Source organism: Ochotona princeps, chromosome 23 (assembly GCF_030435755.1).
Source record: "Ochotona princeps isolate mOchPri1 chromosome 23, mOchPri1.hap1, whole genome shotgun sequence".
Taxonomy (NCBI): Eukaryota; Metazoa; Chordata; class Mammalia; order Lagomorpha; family Ochotonidae; genus Ochotona; species Ochotona princeps.
In genome coordinates, this window is record NC_080854.1 from 23617752 (window position 1) to 23628136 (window position 10385).

General features: G+C 43.9%; 1 protein-coding gene across 1 annotated transcript in view; it reads left to right on the top strand.

The window, feature by feature from the left end:
• LOC101517391 (A disintegrin and metalloproteinase with thrombospondin motifs 12) overlaps nt 1–9023 on the top strand; it is a 212970-nt gene extending 203947 nt beyond the window's left edge. Inside the window, exons 23-24 of the mRNA XM_058679999.1 lie at nt 291–450; nt 8776–9023. Coding sequence (XP_058535982.1) covers nt 291–450; nt 8776–8954 — 339 coding nt within the window. The 3' untranslated portion in view covers nt 8955–9023. The remainder of the gene's footprint in view (nt 1–290; nt 451–8775) is intronic.
• The last annotated feature ends 1362 nt before the right edge of the window (nt 9024–10385 follow it).

The window sequence follows — 10385 nt, forward strand, 5'->3', positions numbered from 1 at the left end:
CTCTTTCGGGGGCCAACCATGTGGGACACCACGAGACTAAGAAGGGTGTCTGAATCCCAATGATGTGGCTCTGTGGTAGAAGGCCAAACAGGAAAGAAGGGCACATTCTTCATAGAATCAAACAGTAAACTAAGCAAAATTCAGTCCACACAACCCATCTGATAGGACCCATCTTAACTCTCAGCTCTGAATTGCAGCTTTACTGTACAGCTCTTCGTAAAACGGTCTCAGTGTCAGTGGTGCTAGAGACAGCTGCGGAAGGGTTGACTCTGTGTGGCCCTGTCTTTCAGTGCACCACGTCCTGTGGGGGTGGCCTCCAGAAGAGGACTGTCCGTTGTGCCCCTTTGGCAAATGTTACACTGGAAGACCAAGCCCAGTGCCTGTGTGATCCTGAATCCAGACCTCCACAATCCCAAAACTGCAGCCCTCTACCCTGCAGGAGCGGGGCTGGTGAGTGAAAGGCTTTGTTGAGTGGGGAAGAGATGAGTCGATCCCATGGCTCCACACAGGGCTCGTCTTGCATGTTCTTTGCTTCTTCCCTGAGTAAATGAAATCTGATTTGGTGAGTTTTTAATTTTTAATTCCTTGAGGGATTTTTCTCATCTATTCTGCTATTAATGTCCACCGTGATGTCATCCACATGGTTGATAATTCTGTATGTTTACATTTTTTAAAGGTGTACAAGGGAGCTTCTAAACTCTCTAGAGTCAAGTACAGATGAGCTCTAGAAATCTACTGCCCCAGGTCAGCTTCCTCAGAAACAGGGCTCAGTGAAACTGTGTGTGCAAAGAATTCATTAAGGAAATGCTTCTAGAAAAGGGCCAGTAACAGAGAAGAGGAAGTAGGACAGAAAACGGGGCAAGTCCCAGCTTCAGCCCAGTCCTACAAAGCAGCTCTGAAGGAGAAGTTCCACCTCGGATTTCTCCGCTCCTAAACAGCAAGCTGGCTTTTGGCAATGCCCACACTCTTGGTGGAAGGATAACTCAGAGGAAGTGGATTGGCAAGCATCTAAGTCTCTCCTCAGAGAGGCAGAAGCCATCCTGGAGAGAGGGTGAGCCTCTGAGAGACCCGGGTATCTGAATGTTCAGTATAAAGAAAGGGGAGGCTGGGAGTTGGGTGGGGCACGGACTGGCACATGAGCGTGGACCATGCGACTACGGAGAGGAAGAAGTGAGTAATGCCGCATCAGCATTGTCTGTGACATCCGGCGGTCGCTGTCAGCACTATCCCAGTTTGTGACACGGGATCATCTTGGCAGCCTGAAGAGGTCACGTGGCATGTATGTGACTCACAGGGTGGTGACATCAGAGCCACATTGCCAGCCAGGCCCCCTTTCTTCCTGTTCTCCACATGTCACGCTTCCTCAGACATGGCGGGAATCCAGCTTTGGGAAGGGGAGAGTGGATCTATCCCCGCAGGCAGCTTCTTTCTGTTCATATGATTCTGACGTACTGCTTAATGCTCTCAGCTTCCTCTCCCTTTTGGGTACAAAGGGAGTAGCAGCAGAGGCTTTGCAGACCTGTGCTGAATGTCTTCAATAATTAGGAAAAAGTACTGTCATGAGAGAACTCGGCTACCTCCCTTAAGCAAGTCTCTGCATCTCAACAGACTGTACATTATCCATAAATGAGCTAGTTCAGCCATGAACTCTAATCTCCATTCCATCAAGGCTTTGTCCTTCACTTGCATGCAAGATTTCTAAGTTAAATTAAGAGCCTGGGGTAAAAATTCAGCAGGGAAGATGATGCTTGTTGATAATTTATGTAACATTAGTTACCAAGTAGAAAGTGCTCATGTAGATGCTGTTCATTGAGATGTCGAGTGTCAGGATGGATTTACTTTGCCTCGAATGAAAAAAGCAACTACGAGACACCAACAAAGAACCATGCTGCTCCTGAGAAGGTAGCATGTTGGGAGTATGTAGTAGTAGTGATTTTCCAAAGATTCTTTTTTTAAAATTTATTTTATGCTGCAGTTTCATAGGCTCAGGGATTTCCCTTCCCTCTCCCCAACTTTCTTCCCCCCACCCACTGATATCCCCTACATTATTACAATAATATAGTCCTTCAAAAACAATCATAATTCCACCATTCTGCTTTTTAAGTATTTCATGGCATTTATAGCTATAGACAATTACAGAAAGTCCAGCATCCTATTGTCAAGACATATTTAACAGTTTCATTGGGAGTCCATCTTTGATTTGGGAGTAGGGATGCACACTATATTGTATCTCAATATAATACTCTATTATATAGTTCCTCTAGATGACTGTATGTACATGTATGTTTATCTCTATAGCTACTGATCTTGTATTTTACATGAAGGTTACCTTATTTTTTTTTAAGATTTATTGATTTTATTGCAAAGTCAGATATACAGAGGGAGGAGAGACAGAGAGGAAGATCTTCCATCTGATGATTCACTCCCCAAGTGACCGCAATGGCAGGTGCTGCGCCGATCCGAAGCCGGGAACCTGGAACCTCTTCCAGGTCTCCCACGCGGGTGCAGGGTCCCAAAGCTTTGGGCCGTCCTTGACTGCTTTCTCAGGCCACAAGCAGGGAGCTGGATGGGAAGTGGAGCTGCTGGGATTAGAACCGGCGCCCATATGGGATCCCGGGGCGTTCAAGGCGAGGACTTTAGCCGCTAGGCCACGCCCCCGGGCCCAAAGGTTACCTTATATCAGAGAGAATATATGATATTTTTCCAAAGATTCTTAAAGATGAGAAATGATGAATTGTATATTCTTCTCCTCCCAATTTCTGAGCTATCCAACAGAGATTGCTCTGGTAGGTAATATTGTAAAAAGATTTTTTCCGATGGGTTATTTCTTTTTTTCAAATCTTGCATTTATTCCACAAATATTTGTTGGGCACTTACTATGGGTTATATACAATTCCCACCAATAAACAAAAGCACAAACAAAATATCGCGTTTTAGGACAGTATTTGGAAAGGGCCTCAAACTTACACTGGAGAGAGCAGGAAAGACCTATAGCGAAAGTTAAGAATGAACAAGCAATTCCAAGAGGAACTTTTAGCTTCAGGACAAGACAGACATTGTCTCTTTAGAGACAATGGCATGGCACATAAGTGTAACTCCAGAGCAAACATCAAGGAGAGTTTGAAAATGAGTCAGAGAAGCAAGCTGCAGTTAGAAGATAAAGAGTCAGTAAAACATGCTGATAAGTTTGCATTTTATTCTTGAGGCAGGAGAGGACCGTTGATGTATTCCAAATAAAGGGTGAGGACAAGGAAATCATGCTGGCTGCAGTGTAGAGTATAGAGAAGGGAGAACCAGTCAGGAGACTGTAGCTGTGCCCCAAGCAAAATGTGCGTGTGACATGAGCTACAGCAGAAGTGCAGATAGAGAGAAGCAAGCCGATTCAGCAGTCACACGGGAAAATGGGCAGAACTTTGCACTTGGGGAGAGGAGAGGAAGGATCTCTTTTCCATATTTCAGACTCAGACAACTGAGCAGATGAAGTTACCACAGACTGGGAGAAAAAGCACTGGTAGAGACAGGGGGAAGATAATGAGTTGTGTTGGGGGCATGCTTGTTAAGGGGCCTCTGAGTCATCTAGATAGGCATGTCCTGTGACTGGCTTGCATCACAGATGTGGAGCCCAGGAGAGAGATGTGGGTTGCCAATCCAGAGTGAAATGTGTTAAGGAGAAAGGTTTTAGATATGGTTATTCCTTGCTGCTTGTTTTTGAACCGACTGGCAAAGGTGACTTTGACTGGCCTTACCTGAATTACCAAAAGCAGCCACTTGGTGTTGACTTTCAAGGTGTTATTCCTGTTTAGTCTCCTAGACTCTTTCTTCCAGACCAGTTGGATTGGGGTCTGCTAGGAGTTTGCCAGAACTGCAAGCTCATAGATCGTACTCTAGACCACTACATCAGAATCTGCATTTAAACAAGACCCCCTGGTGATTCAGTTTGAGAAGCATGTGTTACAGACTTAGGGGCCAATTTGGTTCCTTCTTTCTTTCATCAGCTTCCACGACACCATGTTCTAAAAATGCAGAAGCTGTGTAATCTCTCTTAATGTGAGCATGTGTGTGTGCGTGTGTGTGTGTGTGTGAGTGATTGAAGCAGCTACCTAGTCTTGGCCTTGTTGACTGTCCCAAGGGTCACAGGTTAGTGAATTATATGTAGGTTGCATTTAATTGTCTTTTTGCAGAAGAATACAATCTCCAATAATGAAATGTGAGTTAAATACATATTGTTTTTCTCCCTAAAATAACACACTGAAGAGATGATGACTAACACTTTACTGGCAATTGGTGTAAATAACAATGGAATCCACCCAGCAACAAATCCTAGGCCTACACAAGTTAATTATTAGCTTCCCTTGCAGGCGAGGTGATGCTTACTCACACAGAAGCAACATAAGAGAGAAATTGCAAGAAATGTCTTTATTTCATGAGTCATCTACTTACCCTCCTCCCTGTACTCTCTAAAATGTTTTGAAAATAAATCAATCATTTAATGTCTAATTCTTGTGAGCCAGCCATCACACTCGGCACATCTGTGTCCATCTTGTAAGATTAGGGGTAAGTTCATACAAAGTTTGCTTTCCTCCAGATAATTTTACTTTCTTTGGGACTCATCTGAATTCTTAATGAGTTAAAATCTAAATCGGAGCTACCTTTTCCACAATAACAATTACAAAGTATTTTCTAAGTATTGGGGTGAAAAGTAAATCAAGAGAATCCATGTATTGATTATCAGGCATGTTCTAGGCATCCTATTCATCTGTGTTAAAAAACAAAACCAAGGCAAAGCCTTTATGCATACCATTTCTGAAACTGTATACTTAAATATTATTTACTTATCTATTTATTTATTTGTTTTAATTTGGAAAATTAGAGGTAGGAAAGAGAAGAAAAAGAATAAAGAATGGGCAGGTATTTGGTGAAGCTGTTAGTAGGCCAACTGGGACCTATATCCATATTGGAATGCTTGGGTTATTGTCCTGATTCCTTTTCCAGTTCCAGTTTCCTGCCAAAGCCTACCCTGGGAGGTAACATTTAGGAAACCCAGATTCATTTCTGGCCTCCTGGCTTCTGCCTGGCCCAGTTCTGGCTGTTGTGAGCATTTGGGAAATGAGCAAGATGATGGGAACACGCTCGCTCTCCTTGTCAAGTAAAAATGTAAAAAACCATAGGGATGATGCTTACATCCAGTGTTGATACAAATGAACGTATAAATTAGTAACCTTTCTACTTCAGGCTCTTCTTCCAGATGAAGAGGTTTTCATTTATTCAGGAGGCATTATTGATGTCAGGATATGTCTCAGGTTGGATACTAAGGACTGAGGATACAGAAATGTTTAAGACATAGTTCTTGGCTTCAAGGAGCCAACAGCTTAGTAGGAAACTGTATCAACAATATTGAAATTGTTTTTCAATTTTTATTCACTGGTAAAATATTCTCTCTCCAATCTAGATGCAGCTCAAGGATATGTAGCTGTCCCTTTAAAAGTCCAAGTGTGGCTTCTGTCGCATAGAGGCAAACTGGAATCTCCCATCCAAGTCACCTCTGATTACCAGCCTTGTGTGTACTTCAAGAGTGATTGCTTGATGATCACAAAAGGCTTCATTGTTTTACAACAGTAAAGAGAACCAGTGTAATTAGGCCCCAGCATGATATCAGGCTCACAGTTGTCTAAATAGGCTGCTGAACACAGGCCCAGAATGCAGACCACTGGGACGGTGGTCTCCACACTTCCTTCTAGGCCCCCCACTTTGAAACAGTGGAACCCCAGGACCCAGTACACTTCCAGGTCTCCAGGGAGCACTTGGGAAGCTGCTCTCATGACTTCATCGTTTCTAAGGTCAGGCGAGGACCACAGGCTTGGCTGAGTGTCCGTGTTTCACGTGTTAACCTATCCTGATGTGTGAGGCTCCTGCGGTGAGCAAGTGAACCTGTTCTGGGCTGGGAACACCTGTGTGTGTGGCTCCCCTCTCCTCCATCACCAGTACAAAGCGTTCCTTATCTTGGAGGCAAATCTTCACTCAAGTTTCATCAGCACAATCACTGCTACAGCTTTGTGATACTAGACCAGTTGCTCAGCCTGTCTCTGGGACCTTACATTTTTAGAAGGAAGAGAATAGAAATACCTACAAGGAAATTCCTATGAGGATCAGATGGCAGAGCATACATTAAGCACATGGTGTAGTATAGATAAATGCACTGAATTGTATCTCTGTCATTGTCATTGACGTAGAATTGACAGCATTAGGGCTACCATCACAATCCACCATAAAGCTGATGACTCAAAACAGCGTATGTTTATTTTCTCACAGAGAGTCTGAAAGTCCAAAGCAAAGCCGATTCCAGGCCTGTGCTTGCTCTTAGTAGCTTGTAGCTACTGTCTTTTCTTGACATACACCTCCTGAATTCTACTCTATGGTCCCCTCCCTTCTCTGTGCCTATAGGGGCATGAATTTCTTGTGTGTGCGTGTGGGTGTGTATGCCTGCCTGTCACTGTAGTTTCTTTTTTCCCCTCAATATTTTAAAAATGTATTTGCTTTCATTTTATTTGAGACAGAGATTTATCTACGGAGTCACTTCCCAAATGTACACAAGAGCCAGGGCTGGGTCAGGCCAAAGCCAGAAGCCTTCCTCCTAGGTGTCAGGGTATTACGCGTGGCAGGGACCCAGGTATTTGGGCCATCATCTACTGCCTTCCCAGATGCAGTAGCAGGGAGCTGAATCAGAGCCCATGATGCTGGGATGCGTAGCAGGCACTCAGTTATGCCAAGCTCCCATCCCTCTTCTATTACAAGGCCACTCATACTGTTGAACTAACGGTCCACCCTACCGTTCACCTTATCATAATTTACAACGTAATTATATCTTCCAAGACTCTATTTCCTAAACAATGCATATTTATAGGTACCAAGAGTTAAGACTTCAACTTTGTGGGGGGGGCCACTTAAATTTTAAAAGACCCAGTTGACCCTACAAAAGGGCTCAAGACTGAGGCCCTATTTATGTATGTAAGCAGATACTCCTTAAAACAAGCACCATTTACCCTTTGCCTCCCCCCCCCCCCGCCCAAAAATCCCCTATCCTATTGACAGAACATTTTAAGGTCGAGTGTACAACCACATCTGGGCGGGTTACATGACAGTTATACGGGTTGGGAGACTGAGACAGAAGGGATCCTTGGCAGCCAATGTGACCAAAAGCATAGGATGCACAGAGCTTTCACACGCCTGTTGTTTTTCCTCCTTGCTGCTCTCCCATACTGATAGCAGAAAGAATGTGGAACCAAGAGCTGTTTCACATGGACCTTATCTGCCCATCCCAAGGCTTCAGAAGAGGCTGTCCAAGATGCCAAAGTAGCCATATGACACCTTGACTTTCACCCTGACCTGTGACCCAAATCCAAAATGCAAGCAGGAAGCTGTTCTGAACAATAGTTCTATGGTGCATTGTGGGACATTGTGATTCGTAGAAGGATGGTGAGCATAGGATGACAATTGGTGGGATAGCATTTCTATGAGAATGACAGATTGGATAGTATTTGAATGAGAACACTTGATGGCATATACAAGACAAAAAGACAGTTTCAAACAAGGGTATGGAAACAATTGATGGGTTCCGTAGAAAGCTTTATGGGAACTACATAAACTCCTCAATACCTCTTCCCTTATCTTACATGAGCCTCAGTCTGTAAAAGCCTGATGCCACTAATCAGCTTTGACTATCTCACCAACACAGTAGTCCACATGTGTTATTATAGGCTCCGTGACCCAAGTCTATCTCTGCAGGACAGCAGACGATGCGTGGTGTAAACATGGCCTGTTGAGTGCATCTAGGGCAGTTTCTGGGGGATTTTAGGGGAGAGTAATTGCTTATATAAAAGATTTAAAGAAGAGATCTGAGGAAGAAAAGAATTAGTCATGACAACAGGTTTGGGGTTTCAGGAGCATTATCCATCATCTATTCCTAAGTGTACTTGAAACTTACACACAAAATGGATTTTCTGGAAGACATTTATTTCTTCACAAAAAGAAGAAGGAAAAAAAATAACAGGGCACAGGCAAGGAAGTGATGAGTTTTGTGGAGATAGCGTTTTGGGCCTTTGTAATGGGAAGGTGAAAAACAGCATAATGAAGTGACAAACACGGATTTTGGACTAAAAATCTATTACTTTCACAGCTACTCCAGTGGCTGCTCTGTTTAAGATGAACTGGGCCTATTTGTTAAATTACTTTCCTTTCAGGCTCTTTAAATTTCTCTGCCCAAGAAAGTGAAAAATAGCCAAATAGCTCCATGAGGCACTCTAGCAAAATTTAAAACAATTTCACTTTCAAAAAAAAAAAAACAAAAAAACCTGTGTTGTGGGCCTAATTGCATTTCTCTTTAAACCAGAAATATACAGGCCATGTGGCCTGACAGCCACTTACACATGGGGAGGAGGGCGTGGCCCCTGCACAGTCTAGTGTGATCATGCGTGGAGGACAGCAAGGCCAAGAGTACTGAGAGGCAAACCCATGCACAGTGAGCCAGAGTTGAATCAGGGGTAGAGTTTTGGTAACCAGTTGTATACTGACTGTGGGAATCATTTGTGCATGTCTTACGCCACATTTTAACACGCTTTTCCAATTTCTGATACTTCATGAGCATTCACTAGGAAGCAGCTGTCATTACAGGTCCTCTCTTGGTAGACACATAAAGTCTTATTAGTGAAAGTTCTGCTCATTCACTTTGTAAAGAACAACCTTTGGTTTTGTTTTCTCATCTTTACCTTCCTCCTACAGGTTTACTTTGCCCCAAGGATAAACTGTCTGTCACTTTCTGCCAGACCCTGAGAGCCATGAAGAAATGCTCTGAGGCCACAGTGAGGGCCCAGTGCTGCCACACATGTTCTCAAACGCACATCGTGCGGACTCCAGGGCAGAGAAGACGGCAGTTGCTCAAGAACCCCGACGTGCTCTGAGTCCAGAAGGAAGCCACCCTCCACCATGGACCATGGCAGCCTGCTGACGGCAATATGTTAGAGTCCCAGCGATCATTTTCTTGACATTTTGCTGTATGCTTTTTGAGATCTAAACTTGGTCATAACCAAAAAGCCATTGTGTTCCACTAGCCATCAAATGTCCCTCACAGGAGGTCCGGGACTGTCATTCTTGCCACTCCCTGATAGGAAAGTGAAATAGCCAGGAGAATCGGGCATCACCTGGGGTTTGCTGCTGACACAGGGCTGAGGCTGGGCAGATCTGTGAAATTCTGTCTCATTCTCCCCTCCTAAAGGTTAGATCAAAGAGACCAGATTTTCCCCAGACTACCTCAAGAGAATCAGGACACTGCCAGACTCACCCAGGAAACAAACCCTTTTTCCATTGGTTTACCTTGATGACCATAACCTTAGTGCCCTTCATACCTGGGGAAGCTTTTTAGAAACACTCCTTTAATTCCTCCTGACAAAGGAATGCTATCAGTCACCCAGAGTTCAACTAGGGCTGGAGGAGAAAGTGTTGAGTACACGCTGCTGACTACCCCTCCACCGCGGTTGGATTCTTTATCTGTCCTGCACTCATTTTGAGACTCTAGACTTAAAGACATGGACATAAGGTACAGCCAAACATTTCTAACTTGAGCATCATTTCTTTGAAAATTCTGAAGAAGCAGATGAACTGAAATGGATTTTGAAATCGTTTAGCAAGGAAAGGTGGTCTTCTATTTGCCTCACAGAAGAGCAAATAAGCTTTGCTACCTGATGTTCTTGCTCCCACAGTCCCCACCTGAGCCATGAGCTGGAGTCCCACAGTCTCTTGCTGCAGGACCTTAGTTACAGAGACTGTTAGAACCAGCTCTGTGGTGGCCACCTGCCCTCACCTGCCCCCAGGTTAGACAATGAAACTCTAGACAACTGGACTAGATACAGGAGTTTTAGTTCAGTCTTGTCTAGAGCAAAGCTCTGAAAAAACATGAGATAAAGGTGATCTCCTCAGTGTACCTATGACTTCCATTTCAAGGTCTCTTAGGTGATCCAGTGTTCTGTCACCTGTCAGAAGTTGAAATAGGCCGTGATCTCAAATTCAGTACACATTTCCAGGTGAACTTGTTTGCAAAGGGAGGTCCTTATGTGAACTGAGTCCAAAGAGAGTGGAGAGGCAGTTAAGAGGGATGAAAACATAAGAACTAAGTCTTGACAATGGAGGAAATCAGGGATGTGGCCTTCCTGTTATGGGCAGCATGTTTTTAAACTTGTACACACTCTTTGTCATCGAATCCAATATCCCACATTTCCCTTTAACTGTCAATCTGTTCAGCAGAATGGTGCTATTGAAAAATGGTGCTGATAACTAAGTGGTGGCAAAACTAATATTAACCTCTGGATAGGCACACAAGTGGATGAGAGTATGTG